Source organism: Curcuma longa, chromosome 5 (genome assembly GCF_044706935.1).
Source record: "Curcuma longa cultivar G26 ecotype Majalengka, Jawa Barat chromosome 5, ITB_CL_G26_1.1, whole genome shotgun sequence".
NCBI lineage: Eukaryota > Viridiplantae > Streptophyta > Magnoliopsida > Zingiberales > Zingiberaceae > Curcuma > Curcuma longa.
The window spans coordinates 13,514,581-13,536,544 of record NC_133865.1 but is presented as its reverse complement, the minus strand read 5'-3'; the positions used below and the strand labels follow the sequence as shown (position 1 = coordinate 13,536,544).

General features: G+C 41.3%; 1 protein-coding gene across 1 annotated transcript; it reads left to right on the top strand.

The window, feature by feature from the left end:
• Positions 1 to 11,190: 11,190 nt before the first annotated feature.
• On the top strand, positions 11,191 to 12,183 carry LOC141829922 (peroxidase 65-like). The gene has a single exon (XM_074717396.1). The coding sequence runs from the start codon at positions 11,191 to 11,193 to the stop codon at positions 12,181 to 12,183; it is 993 nt and encodes a 330-aa protein (XP_074573497.1).
• Positions 12,184 to 21,964: the final 9,781 nt, after the last annotated feature.

Below are 21,964 nucleotides of genomic sequence, written 5' to 3'. Positions count from 1 at the left end.
GTTGCAAGTAAAACCAATTTTACCATGTTGGATCTTTTACTGAAATGCATCGGATAATCTATACAATCCCAACAGTTAATGTTAGTAGTAAAAGATGAAATTGTCACCTTGGCGACCTCCTCCAGGGTGGCCCTCCACTACTTGGAAGGGGTAAATTACGGAGGACTTCGTCCTTAGCAATAGTTAGTACCTATAGGGGTTGATGCAACCAACGGAGAATTATCCCAATGGTTAATGTTGCACATAAGTATGATGTCACAGGATTCGAACACCTTTGATCATCTAATTTTGATCATAATGGAGCATACCTACCTCTTTTAACTGACAATACTATCAAATTCCTTAAGACTTAATGTTTTAATTTCTTTCTTAGCTAAGTGTTTTCATGTTTTATAATGTTCACTTTCAATTACTTATAAAATTATTAATGCAACCATGTCTTAAGTTTTTGAATTTGATTAGAATATTTTGATATGTTTGACAAAAAAAATTAAGTTAGGTGTGTCTATATTATAGATTTGTGTGCATCAAATTTGTAGGAACTTGACAAATTGTATGTAAGACATTGGTAAAGGATGGCATGAGACACTTTAATGGTTGAACACATAGAGATGAAGCCTTGGGGCATATGAAGTCTTGGAACTGCATCGTTTTGAAAACGGTTAAAGACATTGACATGAGGCCTTAGCCTTTGGGAATGTGAAGTCTTAGGAGCAAGTTTTTGGACAAATGGTTGAAAGCATGAGGTGAGGTCTTTGGGCATGGCAAGTCTTGGAAGGTAGGCTTTTGGGAAAATAGTTGAAGACCTTTGAGCATGTGAATTCTTGAAATTGTGGCTTTTGGGAAAATGGTTGAAAACCTAGAGGCATGACCTCAGGTCATGTGAACTCCTAAAAGTGAGGCTTTTGGGGCAGGAGGTTTTCGATTGTTGGTGAGGCTAAAGGAGGGGAGTGAATAGCTCTTAACTTTGTTTTGTCAATTGTGCTTATCTACAACTTGTTATAGTATGCAACAGAAAATATAAAAGTAAAATCAAAATAAACACAATAGCAACATCCAAGTTTTTATACATGGCTCGAACCTCAAATTCCTATTCTAAGACCTATATCTTAGTGTGAGTCCACTATTTTTCTCCTTGTCAAACACTTTTTGAAGGTGAAAAAATCTTTTACAGTTCTGTTCTTACAAACAATGCAAGAGCAATAATAATAATTGAAATGTAAAAAAATAAACTTATTAACTTTGTAGAAGAAAAATTACACTAGATTGCTTTGGTTTGCATATTTTAGACCCTGAATGCAACAATGCTCTCCTAGGATGAACACAAGCAATAATAGCATAGTAGATTGAGAATGTATGAAAGATTATTGATGCATTGTCAATTTCTACATCTAGATACGCTCCACATTTATGTTGATTGGGTTTTTTGGGTTTCTTGAAAATACTTTTGGTCGACTTATCATGGATAAACTCCACTTATCTAATCATCTAATTTGCCACATCACCATTTAACCTAAACTCAACTAGATCATTTAGTCAACTAGAACTATAGTTTAGTTGATTGGAATCCAAGTTGTGTTATTATCGCTTTGTCAGGTCACTTGAATTGCCTTTCGGTTGGTTGGATGCCCGGTCGATTGAAAATCATTTTTGATCTCCCAGAGAGCAAATTTCTCGATTACAAACAGATTAGTCTAAACAACTTCCAGGTATCTTGTATTAGTACAAATGGAATCAGAATATCTTCACAATGGTATGATATTGTCCACTTTGGGCCTAAGCCCTCATGATTTTGTTCTTGGGTTCAACCCAAAAAGCCTCAAGCCAATGGAGATATGTTCCATCTTATAAACCAAAGGATCACTGGGAGCCCCCCTACCTCTTTCGCTTTTTTTGAGGGTCCCACATGGCTCTACACAGACCATGGCTCTGATACCAATCATTAGTACAGATAGAATCAGAATATCTCCACAATGGTATGATATTATCCACTTTGGGCCTAAGCCCTCATGGTTTTGTTCTTGGGTTCAACCCAAAAGGCCTCAAGCCAATGGAGATATGTTCCATCTTATAAACCCATGATCTTTTCCATGTATTTCCAATGTAGGACTTTTATTGTTTCCCAACATCTTGTGTTACCTAATCTATTAGGACTTCCTATACTTGACTAGAGTTTACACCTCTAGAACTTCCTACTTGTCTAGAGTTTGTAGGATCGAAAGAACGCGCTAGAGGGGGGATGAATAGCGCATTTCGCTTTTCAACCGATTTTTGACTTACGAGAATAAACTTGCGGAAGTGAGAGATTATGCGAAAGCAATTATGCAAAAGTAATGTAAAAGAAAAGCACAGACACAATCAGTTACTTGGTTCACAGCCCAAGGCTGCTACTCCAAGGCCCACGGTCTTTGACCGTTTACTGCGGACAATCCACTAAATAAACTTGTTCCTCATGAACACAAGTCAAACGATTACAAAAATCACAAGTTTGATAACAATAATAAAGATTGACAAATTAAATACTTGTTACCGAAAAGAACTAGCCGAATCTTGCTTGATCTTCTTTTCCTTGCGAATTCGGCGTAGCGGTGGCTCTAGGTTTGCACGGGAATGCTTAGAGCGCCGCCGTCTCAACAAAGTGCATGGAGGAATCGCTGGAAATAGTTGTACTGGCTGCTGGTCGAGCCTTTCTTTTATACTGCCTTTAAGTCGACTTAGATAGACATTCGAGTCGACTCTAGCTAAGCTTCGATCCTGTTTCTCCACTGCGACTACGTACTCAGGTCGACTCGAGCTTCGGCTCAAGTCGACTCTAGTCTGACGTGAAGCCTTCCCGATAGCTTTTCCTTCGCTGCTGCGTTATTCGCTGATCAAGTCGACTCGAGTGGCATCTCAAGTCGACACTAGTCTGATGTGGAGTCTTCTGATAAGATTTGATGCTCTGAGTCGACCCCTGTATCATCTCCAGTCGACTCTAGTCTCGTGTGGTGGAATTCTGAACTGCGCTGACTTCCAAAGCTTGCTGACCAGGCTCAAGTCGACTCGAATCTTCACTCAAGTCGACTCCAACAGCAAAGTCTGGGCAGTTTTGCTCGGAGTCTGCGTTGTTCAGTTTTTCCATCCCTGCAAAAAAGATGTTAGCCAAAATAACATGCAAATTTAACCATTTCTAGAGTCAGTTCCTAGAACTGTCTCTGGGTCTTAACTTCAGGTCTCCAGTGAGACTCTGGGTTAGACCGACGCCTACTGTTCTCCTTGGGAATGCGTCTTGAGCCACTCCTCTTAGGAGAATTTACCTTTTGGCAACTGAGTCCTCCTGACTTGTTGGACTTTTGCTCGGCTCTGTCCTCAGCCCCCAGGATTTGTGCTGCGGCTCGGACCTCCTGATCAGCCCAGACTTCTACTGCGACTCGATCCTCTAGATCAGCCCAAACTTCTACTGCGAGTCAGTCCTCCTGACCATCCCAGACTTCTTGTTGTGACTCGATCCTCCTGACCAGCCCAGACTTCACCTGGTACTTTGACTCTGCCAAGTCTTTAGCCTGATCCTCCAGATCAAGATTTTGCTCAAACCTGTGCTCCCTGCACACTTGGATTAACATAGTTAGCTCAACAACACACTTAACTTTAACCTAGTGTCATTATCAAAACTAAGGTTCGATCGTCTGATGCTCCCTACACCAACAATCTCCTCCTTTTTGATTATGACAACTTAAGGTTTCAAGTTAAGTTAAAATAATTTAAGTAACTTAAAACAATAAGTTAAGATAAGAAAAAGTAAAATATGCATGAAGTGTTCAATTCCCCCTTAATCAGGTCTCCCCCTGAATTAATACTTTTTAAATAGATTTTTAAAATTTTAATTCACTCCCCCTGAACTTGATATTTCTTATTTTGAGAATATTTCAAGTTAAAAAAATATTTCAAGTTCTTTTTTTTAAAAAAAATTATTGAGCTTGAAAAAACTCTTTTAACTCTCCCCCTTTGACATAATCAAAAATATCCCTTAAGGGTTTGAATCCCAAATATACTTAGACAAAAAAAAATTTCCTTGGTGCACATGTCCAACTTGAGTTTTAGCTAACTACTAGAAAGTAGTAGCTTGACCCAGTTAGCGAAGTTTAAGTGTATCATCCCAATAATCGTTTGGACATAGGGACACTTAACTTGATCAATATTTGTTTAAAGTCTAAGTAAGGTTCGATACACTGACTTAAGCATCTTTGTACTTAAACTAAAATCTTATACATCTCACCCCGTTCTATGTTTCACAAACACAAGCAAGTTACCTAATGTGTTTTGTGAGATGTCCACCTAGATCTATAGGATCATGCTTTCTAGGGGTTTGAGTCTAGTCTAAGGCTAAAACATCCATTTCTTATTTTTGAAAAATAAAATTAAAAATAAGTTTTTCAAACTAAAGTAAATAAGATTTTTGAAAACATTTTGAAATCTTATTTATAATAGATTTAAAACATCAGAAATCTATGAATTTTGAAAATAGCATTTTACTATTCTACTAAACACAATCCTAACCATTAACAAATAATGAAAAAGCAATTTATAGTGCATATTAACATACCAAATGTAAAAGCATGTCTAGAGTAAGTCAAAAAATATGACAAGAGTGTAAGTCAAATATAAACACTGCTACTGTATATCCAAAATGACAAGATAATCAACTACTGTGGTGGTGGTGGTGGTGGTGGTGGTGGTTGTTGCATAGCTCTAAGTATCTGGAGAATCTCTACTATGCTAGCACCCTGAGCATCAAGTCTCTCAACCATGGTCTGAAGTAACTCCTCCACTCTAGTAAGTCTCTGATTAGTGGTCATGGGAGGAGGTGGACCAGGTAGATTTGGGAGGCCTAGTAGCTCCTCTGTATCAGCTCTAATGTCTTCTGTATCAGCTACTGGCTCAGGCTGGGGCTGGGGTGGCTGAGGCTGATCCTGGGACTATAGGTGAGGCTGAGGTGGTTGCCTCCAGGAAAGTCTCCCCTCATCATCTATACTGACACCACCTAAGGAGAGCTGTCTAGAACCTATACTGTCAAAGTCACCATGAGGTAAAATCTCACCAACAGTGGTGTCTACCCTTAGTGTACTAAGTAATCCTATCAAAATTTGACAGTAGGGCATATGGACTCTCCTACTAGTCACTACTGATGATGTGTAAATAATGGTGTGGAACATCAGCAGGCCTAAGTCAAGGTCTAACCTATGGATAAGAACATAAAGTAGAAAGGAATGAAAAGATCTCATTTTGGTGAGATCTCTGGTAGCAAGAGGCAAAATGCAGTTCACAATAACTCTATACAGGATATAGTCATGTATCCTAAGGAATGGAAGGACACTAGCCCAGGAGCTCGATCCTCCTGGAAGAAATAGGTGTACATGACATCTAAAGTAATGTCAGCATAAGGGTCTTCAAAAGGTAAACTAGTGAAAGGATATACAACAAAAGTTGACTGGGAGGGACGAAATCCTACAAAAGTGTTAATCATAGACGGTGAAATAGTAATGTTCCTCCGTCCGACATGGAAAGTGATAGTCTGATCATCAAAATAGACAAGGTTATTATAAAACTCGAAATACAATGTAGTATTCACCAAGGTCGTACAAAAGACAAGTCTGTCAAGGTGGTAATGGTTGATGACCGCATTTGGTTTGAATGGGGTTGTTGGATTGTGAATATGTTTGATTATGATATTGTACAGCTTGTGAATAATATATAGGATGTTGTGTGGTTAGTGTAGTATTTGTGAAACATGGTGGAAATCTTGTATGATTTGTTTATTGATGTAACTTAGAATTTGTGTTGTATTATTTTGTACGATTATTGTAGATAGGATATGTATTCCATGTTGTATGATGGTATGTATTGATTCCCTAACTTGTTGAACTTGTAATGAATTGTACAATTCACTCGTGTAATATTGTAAATTGACTCATGCTAATAAACAGAATTTGTATATTAAATTATTGAACATGTAATTTAGTGTTGTTGTAAATTAATAGATCATTCTTTAATTGTAAGCTTTTGTATTGAGTAGTGTTAAGTTGTTGTTGTTGTAAATATTTATGAATGGATAATGTTAACAATAAAACCCTCGCACCATAAGTCTAGGATAACTTTCATCATTGAGTCCCAGAGAGAGACGACTTAGACCTCTCTTTACTACTTTAGCGATAGTTAGGGGTTTGGTAAATAAATAAACAATTTTGATGGGTGTGAGTGACAAATAAATAAAAGGGGAATTGTATATAAATAAATCCAAACAAAACACCAGTTATCACTTCCCGATAGCTTTTCCTTCGTTGCTGCGTCATCCGCTGATCAAGTCGACTCGAGTGGCATCTCAAGTTGACTTTAGTCTGATGTGGAGTCTTCTGATAAGATTTGTTGCTCTGAATCGACCCCTACGTCATCTCCAATCGACTCTAGTCTCGTGTGGCAGAATTCTGAACTGCGCTGACTTTCAAAGCTTGTTGACTAGGCTCAAGTCGACTCGAATCTTCACTCAAGTCGACTCCAACAGCAAAGTCTGGGCAGTTTTGCTCGGAGTCTGCGTTGTTTAGTTTTTCCATCCCTGCAAAAGAAGTTAGCCGAAATAACATGCAAATTTAACCATTTCTAGAGTCAGTTCCTATAACTGTCTTTGGGTCTTAACTTTAGGTCTCCAGTGAGATCCTGGGTTAGATCGACGCCTACTGTTCCCCTTGAAAATGCGTCCTGACCCACTCCTCTTAGGAGAATTTATCTTTTGCCAACTAAGTCCTTCTGACTCATTGGACTTTTGCTCGGCTCTATCCGTAGCCCCCAGGATTTGTGTTGTGGCTCGGTCCTTCTGATCAGCCCAGACTTCTGTTGCGACTCGATCCTTCAGATCAGCCTAGAGTTCTGCTGCGACTCGGTCCTCCTGACCAGCCCAGACTTTTTGCTGCGACTCGGTCCTTGCTAACCATTCCAGACTTCACCTGGTGCTTTGACTCTGCCAAGTCTTCAGCTTGATCCTCTAGATCAGGATTTTTCTCAAACCTATGCTCCCTGCACACTTGGATCAACATAGTTAGCTCAACAACATACTTAACTTGAACCTAGTGTCATTATTAAAAACTAAGGTTCGATTGTCTGGTGCTCCCTGCACCAATAGAGTTTACTCTTCCAAGATTTTCCACCCCTATGTTGGGATCATCTCGGGCCAATGCACGTGTTTACACATTTCATAAACGTGTACAGCGGAAATAGCATAATAATTAATAAGAAATTATTACAACACACACATGCATAGATAAGAAATAACAGTATACAAGGCATGACTGAAAATTTAAATTTTGCAGAATAGTAAATATTCTATGAGTACCTTAGTGATGACATTGAGCGAAGTTGGCATCAATCGAGCAATCCTTGTCGAAGTTCCACCTCTATTGGTGATCTACGGCAAGCTCTCGTCTAGACGACTTCCGAAGCTATGAGTCACGGCATCATTTTCGGTATTAGCCGATGATCGATAAAGATCAATTCATGAGAAAAATCTTACTCTAGAAAACATGCAACAATATTTTTCGCGATCATTTTCTGGGATTTTCTAACTATCATCGATAATCATATTTTCGATGTAGTTTTCGGTGGTCAACCTTTGACCGTCAATTTGGGGCAAATTGGTTAAAACTATTCCGATTATGATGGAATGTTATCCAGAAGCTTTGCAAGCTTCCAGCGATAACAAATCCTGATAACAACACAACGACACAACCCTAGCTCCTAGCAGCGACTTGTGGTGGCCGAAAATGATTTCCGGCCATCGAGGATGTTCCAATAACATCCTCAAAAGGCTCCTCTCCGGTAGCAGGTCTGACAGCAGCTCCTCTTTGGCAACGGTTCTGGCAACGCAAGGGCAGCGATGACAACCCAATCCGACAGCGTTCCGACAGTGTTCCAGCGGCGATAGTAACCAAAACTAGGTGGCGACAGCGGCAAACAAGAAGAGAAGAGGAGTAGGCTGGCTGCTAGGCTTTCGGAGTTCTCTGGCTTCTCGTCCAGTGGAGATGCTCTTCGATGAACGGTGGTGGGCCGAACAAGCCCTAAACAGTCATCGACGACATGCCAGGGCTTCAGCTCTACCTCTCACGCGGGCGGCGATAGCGCTCAGGAAGAAGGGGACAATGGTTGTCGCGAGCAGTCGTCGTGAGCAACAGCCCGTGCGAAAGGTGGCAACCACTTGGGAACCACCGGCCGGTGACACGAAGGAGCAGTGTCACTCGGGTTCCTCTGGCCGCCCATGCGAAGCTCACAGGTCCGCCGATGCTCGTGATTGGGTGGAAGAAGGAAGGTGGCGATGCGATATGGTTTTGGCTACTCCTCCTCACACAGTCGGTGACGAGGCTTTTATCGCAATTTGCCCGACTTCTTCGCCGGCTGATGCAGGATCGCATGCGGCAGGCACGTGAGCAGTGATGGGCTATTCGTAAGTATACAGAATGTCGTCAAGTAATAAAAGATATTGAACCACAGGGACCGAGGAATCTATCACTAAACAGTCACAAAAAGAGTGGAGAGATCATGTAATTGGGTTGAGATTGTGGAAAGTGAGAGTGTAGTTGAGTACCTAAACCTCAATCGAAGTAAAATCAACTAGTGACAAGATTTGAGAAAGCGAGCAGAGATTCCCAAAATATCCAATTAGACCTCGTTAGGTTTCCTTGGACAATCGAAGTTACTGATAGCCTAGCTATCTCTCACAAAGATTCATTGTTGTTAGCATCTCTCACAAAGATCATTGCAATCCAAGAATTTCCTCGGAAAGTCCGGTTAAAGATTCACCTTTTGTCACAAGGCACCCCAGTCATACGATCCTAAGATTTTCTTAAACCATAATTTATCCTCATCCTCATAGATTTGCACCATTTATAATCGTATCATCCAATAAGCACAAAGCACAACATCCACAAAGTAAAATGCACAAATAAATCATTGAACATGGTAAATACAAATCCATAGTATCAATCATCCATAATACACCTCAATTACTCCTACATCCTAGAATCTAAGGTTCTACTCCATAACGGAGGGGACACAACACGAAGAAGAGATGAAGAAATACATTTTAGATCCTAGAAAAAGGAAATAAAACTTATCAATGTATGTCTTCTTCTTCGTCTTGCAAACTCCTCGTCGACGGTGGAATGGATGCGGCGGAGTAGCTCCAAAAGGACAGATGGATCATCGATTCTTGCTCTGAATGGCATTTTCGGTGGCTCCTCTTTGACTCCCAAGGTTTCCCCCTTTTTTGGGCAATTTAGGGGGGTATTTATAGGTCCCCCTATTCACCCTTCGCCACACGGCCGTGCTTAGCCACATGGCCTGGGGTGCGCAGCTGGCACAGCCCCGTCACACGACCGTGCCTGGTAGGCACAACCAGGGTATGGTGGCCACTAGAAATTGGGGGCCATGCCAAGTTGTAGCATGGAGGCAGGCACGGCCGTGCCTGTGAGGCACGGCCAGACGTGAACCTTCTTCTGTGGTCGAAGACACGGCCGTGTCTGGTGGACACGACCATAAACAGTTGGCTCTCTATTGGTGAAGCACGAGTGGAGGCATAGCCGTGCCTGGAGGGCACGGCCATGGGTTGGTGCTTCGCTGTTGAATTGCAGAATGAAGGCACGACCATGCCTTCTAGGCACGGTCATGTGAAGTTGCTCTTCTGTGTGGACACGGTAGAGGCACGGCCGTGGAAAGACTCTGCTCTGTGGATAAGCATGGGGGCACGACCCCTTGGGGTCTGAGACACGACCGTGCCTAGGAGGCACGACCCTATCTTGCCTTATCTTCGGTTAATCTTTCGTTTCACCTTCTATGCTCCATTTCCGTCCTACAAAAGCATAAAAATAAGAACAGACCTCCGAACTAGGAAATGGAGAAAACACGCCTAATGTGTAAATAAAGAATGTGATAAACGTAAGAAATAATCATGAAATGCAGAAAAATGTGCAATGTAAACATCAGAAATGTATATAAATCCTACGCACATCAAACAGTGAACTAGAGGGAAAAGGGGTGAGGGTTGAACCAGACCAAAAATGAAAAAAAAAGCAAATTGATTTGGACCAGTTTTAGGATTTACTGTAGTGAACCAGTTGGTTACTATAGCAAACCAGGTTCAAAATTAAATCACTTGGTTCACTAACCAAACAACCTCTAATTTGACCCAAATCAGTTTTATTCATTTCGTCTTCACAAGACGAAGTCCCTCATCTCTTCCATTTTGCCAAAATATCTTCCATAATAAACTAAACCAAATTGGTTCAATTTGATTCAAAATCAAATCGTTCGGTTCAATAACCAAACGACCTCCAATTTGAACAAAATTAGTTTCGTTTATTTTATCTTTATAAGACGGATTCCATTATTTTGTCCTTTGTCCAATCCAACTAGACTTTATTTCTGTTGATTTGAGAATTTAATTCTCAAATTCATTTTAAGTCCTTCGAAAAACTTGTAATGTGTGTCACCCAATAGGTTCCTAGTTATGTTGGTCGTCCATAATTAACTATTAATTGTAAAACGATCATGAGTGACACCTATTATTATATCATGATCATAATTGATCAAAAAATTAACAATTGATTTTAAAATATTTCTAAACTCTTTAGCAGCTACAATGAGATTGTGTTTTGTTCTTTTCATCATCTTATATCCGCTTGGTTCAGGACACCATCTTATAAAATCATTAGTAATTTTATACCTAATTATATATCACAATACTAAATTACTCTCTTATAACAATCTATCTGAGTATCAACTGCAGGAGGATTATTTTTTAATCATTCCATCTACGTTGATGGTGAACATTCTGATATCTTATTTCCCTGTATTTTTTTATTTTTGAAAATAAAGGTACACAAAAACAGAGGATGGCTATTTGTGTAAATTCGGAAACAAACTCTTCCTCACTTTTAGCTTCCCTCCCGTAGTAGTTCACCGGAATCCCCTCCTAGCCATTGTCTTCTCCTCCATTTCCTCTCCTCCCTCCTCATTCTCTCTCTCATCTCTGTCTCCCCCTTTGTAGTGAAACCGACCCGTTCCATCTCCATTGTCGTCGTCGTCATCTGCCCCCATCGGTTGCAGAGCCCATACAATCGGCTCTCCTGCAATTAATAACCCAAGAGAAACAATCTCGTAGTTGCTACCATGACGGCCCCGGTGGCAGCGGCCTTGGCCGCAGCGCTCCTCCTCTTCCTGGCGTCCCCTGCCGCGGCCAAGCTTTCCACCGCGTACTACCAGAAGACGTGCCCCAATGCAGAGCAGATCATATCCGACGTGGTGACCAGCAAGCAGATCTCCACCCCCACCACGGCCGCCGGCACCCTCCGCCTCTTCTTTCACGACTGCTTCGTCGGCGGCTGCGACGCCTCCATGCTCATCTCCACCAACGCCTTCAACCGCGCCGAGCGCGACGCCGACGACAACATCTCCCTCCCGGGCGACGCCTTCGACACCGTCATCCGCGCCAAGACCGCGCTCGAGCTGCAGTGCCCTGGAGTCGTCTCCTGCGCCGACATTCTCGCGCTAGCCACCCGCAACCTCGTCCTCATGCTCGGCGGACCCTTTTACGCGGTGCGCCTCGGCCGGAAGGACGCACTCGCCTCCTCCGCGGCCACCGTTCCCGGCAACCTCCCCCGCACCAACATGACCGTCGACCAGCTCATCGAAGTGTTCGCCGGGAAGAAAATGACGGTGCAGGATATGGTGGCGCTCTCCGGTGCCCACACTGTGGGTTTCTCGCACTGCAGCGAGTTCGCCTCCCGCATCTTCGGCTACAAAAGCAATGGCGGCCACGACCCGACGATGAACACCCAGTACGCAGAGGCGCTGCAGAAGGCGTGCGCGAACTACCAGAAGGATGAGACGATTGCGGCGTTCAACGACGTGATGACGCCGGGGAAGTTCGACAACATGTATTACAAGAACGTGCTTCGGGGGCTTGGGTTACTGGCCTCAGACTCAGCGCTGGCGGCGGACAAGCGGACTCGGCCGCTGGTGGAGCGCTATGCCGCCAACCAGACTGCCTTCTTCATGGACTTCACCCACGCCATGGAGAAGCTGAGCTTGGTTGGAGTCAAGACCGGAAGAAAAGGAGAGATTCGTCGTCGCTGCGACGAGTTCAATAACCTCTCTACGTGATCAAACTGACGCCACCTTGTGTTCTACAAACATCATATTTTTTCATATAGATCATGTGTACCAATCTATCGATCAAAATATTTAATTTGTCTGTTGGGGGCGGAAAACATACGCTATAAAACTCTATATTAAATATGTCTATATTAATTCTAGGTATAGGATCCACTCTTTTGGCTACCAATCTCACCTCATTCCCATGAGTCTCCCTGGGAAGTCGACGGCCTAATCATCCAACACCTATTTTAATATGTCTTCGTCTTAGAGTTCACCTCTTTATAAATTTTCAATCTAGATCTTAAATATCCATTTTTACCCTTTTTCTAATCGTCTACCTCGCTCGTTATGGACCTCCTGACCATTTAACTTGACTGCATGCATTATGTCATGCATAATCACAAACTCGCCAACATTGAGTCACGAGCTTAATGAAGTGAGCTTCATGTGTACTTTGTCAAATCTCTACGCATTTAATATACACTTTAAGGCAAATTTTAACTTAAAACTCTTTTCAGACTATTAAAATAACTTGATTAAATTCAAGCACTTAGGATTATCATTGTACTGACAACTAGTCATCTGTGTCAAACAATTTTTTTTGTTTTTTTTCCTTTTTTTTTTTTCAGATTTTTTTTCCTGAATTTTTTTTTCAAAATTTTTTTAACAACATAGAAATGAGTGTGTGCCTATTCCTCAGCCACGCACTCATTTGAGGCCTTGTCTTCAAGACATGGCCATGTTCCCCTCACAAAGCTCCCATTTTTTGCGGTCGTGCCAACTGTTCCCACACTAGGAACGCACTCTTATCCACTCAGTACTCGAAAAAATTTACCTGTTTGCCAACTAGTCCTGTAGATTTGTTGGACTTTCTGCTTAGCCTCAATCCTCGACCTCTAGGATTTTCTACTAGACATCTGGTCCACCTGACCTGCCTAGACTTCCATCTAGGACATCTGGTCCATCTGACCTGCCTAGACTTCCACTACTAACTATCTAGTCCACCTGACCTGCTTGGACTTTCACTTGGTACACTTGATCTGCCAAGACTTCTACCTAATCCTCCACACCAGGACTTCCACTGCCTGACCTCCAGTCAGGACTTCTATTGCCTAGTGTCTACTAGGACTTGCCTGTGCCTAGTTGAGCCTAGCCTCAACTAGAACTTTCTTGTGCTCTCTCCACACTTATGTCAACTTATTAGTAATCACCACACACTTAACTTGAACCTCTTGTCATTATCAAAATTAAGATTTGATCATCATCTGGTGCTCCCTACACCAACAGATTGTGCCAGAAAAAGAATCCCTGTCGATTCCTACTCCCCCCCCCCCCCCAATTCCTCGAAGTACCAAAAAAAGGTTTCTGGTATTTCATTTGAGGCATCTGTTTTTTCATATACGGGCACTTGGATATATTTGAGTAGGGTTTTTAATAGGTTTTTAGGTGTTACTTTTTATTAAGAATTATTTAATGGTACTTAGAATTGGTTAAAAAATTAGTTAATTTATTAAATTTAGGAATTTGTTAATTAAAGATTTAGTTAATTTAGGAATTGATTAATTTATTAAAGATTTAATTAGTTTAGAAATTTATTAAAGATTTAGTTAGTTTAGGAATTGATTAATTTATCAAAAAATTTAATTTAGTTTAGGAATTGGTTAATTTATTAAAGATTTAGTTAAGGAATTGGTTAATTTATTAAACATTTGGTTAGTTTAGTAATTGTTAAGGTTTAATAATGTTAATTAACTTAAATTTAATGATTAATTAATATTTTAATTAACTTAAATTTAATGATTAATTAAAGTTTTAATTAACTTAATTTTTAACATTTTAATTAACTTAATTTTAATATTTTAATTAACTTAATTTCAACGTTTTAATTAACTTAATTTTAATATTTTAATTAACTTAATTTTAATGTTTTAATTAACTATTAATATTATTAATTAATTAAAGATTAATTAAATTAAATATAGACTTAATTAAATTTAAAATTTTGGACCTAATTCAACTCACCCGTTTCTAGATTATCACATAGTTAATCCTATGAGTTGTATGTGATGATTTTCTAATTTTATCTTGATTAATTGATTAAGGTTATTATTATCCAATATTTGATTAACTTTTGGTTAGATTCAAGTTTAACCATTTGACTTACTAAACACACATTTCAAGAGTCAGCTTCGAGGCAGTGGTGAGGCATAGGAGCCTTCTTGATTATCGGAACAATGACCACATTCTAAGACAAAGTTAGTTCAAGAAATTATATATTTAGTTAATCTAGGGAAAAACTTTGATCTAAATAGTCTAGGATATGACGAGGTAGCTTCGGTTAGATCGACTTAGCCAATTGCAGACCAAGTAAGGTACTGCTTACCCCACTTGACAACCTAAACTAAGTTCCCCTAATGTATTATCATCTCACCCCACCCTGGTACTATGTTCGGCAAGTATTAACCAAATTTAAGTTCTTACTTAGCCTAGGTTGTTCTAATGTGTTAGGATCGGTTGGTTCGCTAGAGGGGGGTGAATAGCGTTTCTCGATTTTTCTTGATCTTTCTCTGCACAGAGATTAGCGGAAGCAAAAATATAAAAGAGAAAACAAGAGATCAACGCTAACCCGGTTTGTTTACTTGGTATCCACCTCCGCAGAGGTGACTAATCCAAGGATCCACACGCACGCACACACCCGATGCACTATGAATCTTCTCCTTCTCGAAAACCTCGAAGGCGGAGAAACCTTTACAACTCTTTCGATCTCCTCAAGAATGATATGAAATAGTGTTTGAGAGGAGAGGAAGAAAGCAGAGAATAGAGAACAAACAAGTTCTCAAAAGAAGCACAAAGTAATAAAAGAATAGCGAAGAAGAAAATCTTGAGTTGTTCTCGTGCAGGCTTCTTTTATAACTCTGCAACATCAGTCGACTGCTGGCAGGGCCAGTCGACTGATGCCTTCAATCGGCAACAAAATCTCGCATTAAAGTGCATTAAATGCTTGCCAATTTTCTGCAACGTTCAAATAGCAGTCGACTGTCCAAGACCAGTCGACTGGCAACAGTCGACTCACCATAACACCAGTCGACTGCCCAGTCGACTCCTGTCTTCCTCTGGCTCGACTGATTTTTCTGTGTGCGTCTGATTTATGAGCAGTCGACTGCTGGCAGGGCCAGTCGACTGGTGAAGCTGAAAAATCACATTTCAGCTTCTCTTGACCTAGACCTCGGCCTTCAAACATCTCCCACAGCCTCATGCCTTCCCTGGATGCTCCATCATCCTTGCACTAGCTTGAGATGCTTCCATCAGCTTCGTCATGTCAAGTCTTTGCCAAGACTACCCACTTGGACTTTTCCTTGCCAAGACTACCCACTTGGACTTTTCCTTGCCAAGACTACCCACTTGGACTTTTCCTTGCCAAGACTTCCCACTTGGACTTTTCCTTGCCAAGACTTCCCACTTGGACTTTTTTCCTTTGCCAAGACTTCCCACTTGGACTTTTCTTTGCCAAGACTTTTTTCTTTGCCAAGACTACGCTTGGACTTTCCTGCAAACTTGCATCACACATGTTAGATCACAAGTATTGCCTAACTTCAAACATGGTTTAGCCAAACATTGAAACTCAATGCACTTGGGGCAAAGATTGCACCAACAATCTCCCCCTTTTTGATGTTTGGCAAAACCTTATTTAAGTTAGGTCTTTAAATCATGTAAAGCATAGCATGTGATTGAGACATGATAAATAAAGCATAAATCACATGATATCAGAGTATTAACAGAGAGTATTAACAGTATCATAAAATATGATAGCATGAATAGCATGATTAGCATGATAAATATGAATAGGCATGAAAAACTTCATTTTTCTCTCTAACTTAAACATTCATATTTCTCCCCCTTTTTGTCAAAGATCAAAAGGTTATTCCATAGACTAAGTAGGGTAAAATTATCCTTAAAAATGTTTATCCCTCTTTAATATTGCACCAACAATCGTTTCGGAGGGAAAAAGTGACTTAATTTCTCAAAATAAGCTGAAAACAGAAGTATCAGTCGACTTCTAGTATATCAGTCGACTCAGCAGTCGACTGCAGTCTGACACAGTCGACTGATAAACTGTATTTCAGTTATCAGAGACGAATTGCATAAGTAATTGTACGAGTTTCAAAAATTCGTGAAATTTCACACGTACATTACTTATGAAGGTAAATTCTCCCGAGGGAGTGGGTGAGGACGCGTTCCTACGAGGAACAGTAGGCGCCGGTCTAACCCAGGATCTCACCGGAGATCCGAAGTTAAGACTCGAAGTTGGTTCGGTGAACCGACTTGCTCCTTTACATGTTATATTTGAGCTAACTTGTTGTGCAGGAAGGAAAAGCTCGACGAAAGCCAACTCCGGACGAAAAACTTGATTTTTCGGGTCTGGAGTCGACCCAGATGAGCTCTGGAGTCGACTCCAGCAGAATCAGCTCAAATCCGGAAGTCAGCGCGTCGAGTTTTCCGCCAGATCAGCCTGGAGTCGACTCAGGTGAGGTTTTGAGTCGACTCAGGTCAAAAACTTATCGCCGCTGCCGCCACCGCGACTGGAGTCGACCCAGAACGGGATCAGAGTCGACTCAGGAGGGATAAGCGACGAAAGCGATAAAGTTTTATCTGCCACATCAGCTGGAGTCGACCCAGATGGCAATCTGAGTCGACTCAGGTGCATACTTTGGCTTCGTCAAACGTCACCCGTAACAGGGTGACTATAAAGGCGATCACTGGGTATGCAATGAGTTATGCGGAGGGATGTGAGTGATGTAGATGGGATCTATCCCTTCCATATGACGGAAGCGATATCTATGGGCCCCTTGATAGAGTAGGACTACAGAAGTCATGATCATGCATAAATAAGTCAATATGAGATATTGAGCTTATTTGATTGAGTAGTCTACTTGGAGATCAAGAAATTCATGATTGATAAGAGGATGACACGGTCTATGCCTCATTGATCAATCTAGATATCAAGGATAGAAGGACTGAGTCATACAAGATAGTAGTCACGGAAAGGTTGTGTCGGATCTCGACATTCTCGTCACTTGGGTAGCAATGATGTATTGCTAGATGCCGCTCATTGCTTATGTCTCTAAAATGGTTTTAGAGACATTGCCAACGTTACGAGAACCTATTGGGTCACACACTTAGAACATGTGATTTGGAGATGGTTCATGTGATGAATCATTAAGCCATTGGGTTGAGACTAATGTAGATTAGACTCATTGAGTGGGACTCAAGGAAGACTCATTGAGTTGGACTCAAAATGATTCGGATTACAGTGATTGACACTAGTGCTAGTGGGAGATTGTTAGAATTAGCCCTTAGTGTCAATTCGGATTGAGTTGGACTCGAGTTGACTCAAGTCAACTCAGATTGTGTGAGACTCGAGTTGGACTCAAGTCACACAAGCCAATTCGAATTTATCAAAGATTATCATGCATGAGATGCATGATCATTAAAAAGCTGCATGATCTTCCTTAAAAGAAGAGAAAGATTATCATGCATGAGATGCATGATCTTCATTAAAAGAGGAGAAAGATCTTCATGCATGAGATGCATGTGAGTTAATAAAATATTAATTCCTTAGATCACTAAAAGCCAAAAACCCTTCATCCCATGGTGGGATATAAAAAGGGGTGAGAGGCTCTTGATGAAGGGGTTGTTGGATGCTCTTGCTCTCCCTCTTCTTCTTCTCTTCTACCACCTTGGCCGAACCCTCCTTTGTGGCTAGCACCACAGTTGGGTTCTTCTCCATATCAGTGTTCGTGTGGATACCGTGGAGGCACGAACGCACTGATCGTGCTGAGATCCGTCGACCTTGAAGGCAAAGAGTTGCTGTCGGGATTGCGAAGGGCACGCATCGAAGGTAACCTCGATTCTAGTAGGTAGAATCGTCAAACGAGTATGTTTTTCGCATGGATCTTCTGGAGGGATCCTGTTTTCCGCTGCGTTATATGCGGTTTAATCGGTTTTTCACGCATATAGATCCCTACACATTTCCATCCTTGCCCAAAAATAGATCCTCGTATCAGAAGAACTCCTATAATCACTCAGGGTCCTACAAATACAATGATAATATCCTAAATACAATGATATAACAACGAAACTCTAATCAATCTAGAGTTAGTCTATTCCCATTCAATTAGCCTAACTTAGATTAGACTAATCTGATTAGTGGGTTGTTATTAACATGAATTAATTAATTAATTAATTAATTGAATTAACTAACTAATATAATTAATCTCATGCTTAAATTAACCCAAGTTAAACCCATAAAATAAATCCATTCCATAGTTCTTCTTTCAACCAATCCCTTTATCGAAAATTCACTCCACATTAATATATTCAATTCCACCATTCTCTTGTTTTATAACTAGATGAAATCAATTAGGAAATCCAACAGTAACTTAACAACCGAAAGCAAGCAAGGAAGTTTACCTCAATTCGGTTCCCAATCAAACCCTAGAACCAGCTTCAGTTCTTTCTCCTCTCTTCTTCTGTCCTTGCTGCCAGAAACCAAAATCCCTCTCTGGATTAACCTAACAGTAACCGGACCCAATTCAAGCCACAAATCAGATCCAATTCTAATACACCAAACCAATCTATAGATCAATTACTCACCTCCAAATGAAGTCGTGCCCTAGCTTCTTCTTGGCTCAGATCCGAAACCCTAACTCAATCCAATCAAAGCCGTCGGCAGAAATCTCTCGCTGCCGAACAAGAACCCCCTGATTGATCTGATCAAACCAAGATCACAATCAAATTCTAACCTCAATCCAACGAAATCAAGATCAAATTACTTACCTCAGATCTTGCCCTAACAAACCCAGATCTAAGCCCAATCCAAGATCTTCGTCTTCTTCCTTGCGGTCGGCACCGAAGGAATTCAAGTAGGATCTAAGGAGAAGAAAAATCGATCTAGATTCAAACCATCCAACCCATTTCGACTCAAGAACCCTAGAATAGGAGAGATCTCAGCTTAACTTACCGAATCGAAGCCGATCTCTCGCTCCTCCGCCGCGTCGTCGATCTCTTCCCCCTTCCCTGTGTCACCGGTTGCTGCCCGATCCGCACACCTCCAAGCAACCCAAGATCACCTCCGGTGGCTTCCTCGTCGCCAGCTCCGGCTACCAGCCTCCCGTGGTCGCGCGATCGGAAGATCTCTCGCTCCTCCGCCGCGTCGTCGACACCGGTTGCTGCCCGAGAGCAGGAATGAGCCCACAGGTGGCTTACTCATCGCCAGCTCCGGCTACCAGCCTCCCGTGGTCGCGCGATCGGGAACAAGAGTATGTGCAGGAGAACAGAGGACAAAGAACAGAGGCTTTTGTCGCGGAAGAGGAAATAGGAATCGCGGTGAAGGCTTTAATCGGCTTCTTAACGGATCTCTCCTTAACGGATTCGGATCCCATTCTTTAACCCATTATCCATTAACCCTTTAAATCAATTAATTGGGCCTTGTAAATGGGCTTTTATTATTAATTGGGTTCGGTATTTTACACTCCAACTAGGACTTCCCCTGCCTAGCCTCTAACTAAGACTTCTCCTGCCTAGTCTCCAACTAGGATTTTTTGCCCGATCCAACTAACTATAACTTCTTGCTAGTTTTTTAGTCAACTCTGACCTAATTAGACTTCACTCACATCCAAACATCAAGTCCTGCTTGGATCAACCCATGGTCAAACTGATCAGATTTAAGTATATTGTCAAACATTGAAATCCTAAAGGTAGACTGATTCTCCCTGCACCAACATAAGGATGGTGCACAGCCGTAACTGGGGCCATGGACAGATAGTGTATCATGTTGTCCTTAGGCTTTCATCTCTAATTTGTGCTCAAAAGCTAAAATCTCCACCTTCTATCAATAAAAGGCACAACCGCAATCATTTGAACCAAAATGATGAAATCAATGTAAATGCTAGAAGTTTATGCAAATATGCTCTTGTAATATAGTAAATGCATATAAAATAGAACCAAAAATATGAATATGAATCACACACATCATTACTATTATAATCTAGACCTTCCAGAAGCAACTACAAAGCTAGAAAAACATATTTCATAGTTGTAAAGTTATTTCATTTATATTGCATCTACTTTTCATTGTATCTTTGGATTCTTGCTTGTAAGAATAGGTGATATGGTAAGAAGAGGGAATCATACATAGCAGAGTCAAGTCAATAGTAAGCTTAGGTGGAGGTCAAAAGTCAAGACTCGATGGAAGTCAAAAAGCCAATCTCGATCTCATTAGTTTGATTCGAGAAACTTTAGCTCCTTTATTCGCCGACACAATCGCTATTGATTCCAGAGAACACAACCTCCTTGACTCCTTCATTGACTCGTCACCTCAACTCCAGAGGATATATAGCCTCCTCAACTCCTTCATCAACTCGGTCGCCTTGATTCCAGATGATACAATCTCCTCGACTCCTTTATTGACTCGGTTACCCAGATCTGAAGGACTCAACCTCCTCGACTCTTTCATCAATTCGGTCACCTCGATTCCAGAGAACTACTTCATCAACTCGACCAACTCGATTCCAAAGGACATAACCTCCTCGACTCCTTCATCAACTCAGTCACCCCAACTCCAAAGAACATAGTCTTCTTGACTCTGTCATCAACTCGACAACTCCAATTCCAAAGGGCACAATCTCCTCGACTCCTTCATTAACTCAGTCACCCTAGTTCCAAAGGACACAATCTCCTCAATTCCTTCATCGACTCGGTCACCCTGACTCTAGAGGACACAACCTTCTCGACTCTTTCATCGACTCAGTCACCCTGATTCTGATGCTGTCACTACCGATTCTAGAGGATAGCCTCCTCAACTCCTTCATCCACTCAGCCACCTCGACTATAGAGGATATAACCTCCTTGACTCCTTCATCAACTCGACCACCCCGATTCCAAAGGACAGAGCCTCCTCGACTCCTTCATCTACTCAGTCACCCCAACTCCAAAGGACACAGTCTCCTCGACTCTTCATCAACTCAACTACTCCGATTTCAGAGGGTACAGTCTCTTCAACTCCTTCATCGGCTCGATCATCCCAGCTCTAAAGGACATAACCTCCTCGACTCCTTCATCGACTCGGTCACCCCGACTCTAGAGGGTGTAGTCTTCTCAACTCCTTCATTGACGCATTCACCTTGATTCCAAAAGATGCAGACTTCACACTTCCTTCACAATCTAATCATCCTATAGAGCCTACTGACGATTACTGTGAATATTCTAAGCATGACACCACAAACCAGCATAGGAACAATCATAGGAGTGTCAGACTTGGTCCCCTAAATGTTATCCTACATACATGTTACATGTAATAAATGGAGAAGAAAGTAACGGTTATCGGATATGGTCTCCTAGGATTGTAAACGTGGAAATGTTCTTTTAGCCGATTATATAAACCCTGAGAAAACCGCAAATGAGAGGTGATTCTTCTTCTTTTTCTTCTTTCTCTATTACTCCACTGTTTTCATTTTTCATAAACTCTTATTCTAACTTGAGCGTCAGAGTAGTCACGATGAGCTTCCTCGATGCCCATCTTAATTCTCATCGGAGTATTGTAGGTATCTTTGGCGTCTTCCGCCTTTCGAGGATATTCAACATTCACATCTCTACTGTCTTATCTTGCTGATCCACTAGATTGCGATCTCAGTCAGGAATAATAGATTTTGTAAAAAGTTTTTGTACCTTCGAAAAGATATCTAATAAAGAGAAAGAATTGTTGTGCTACTATTAGGATTCTAGACCA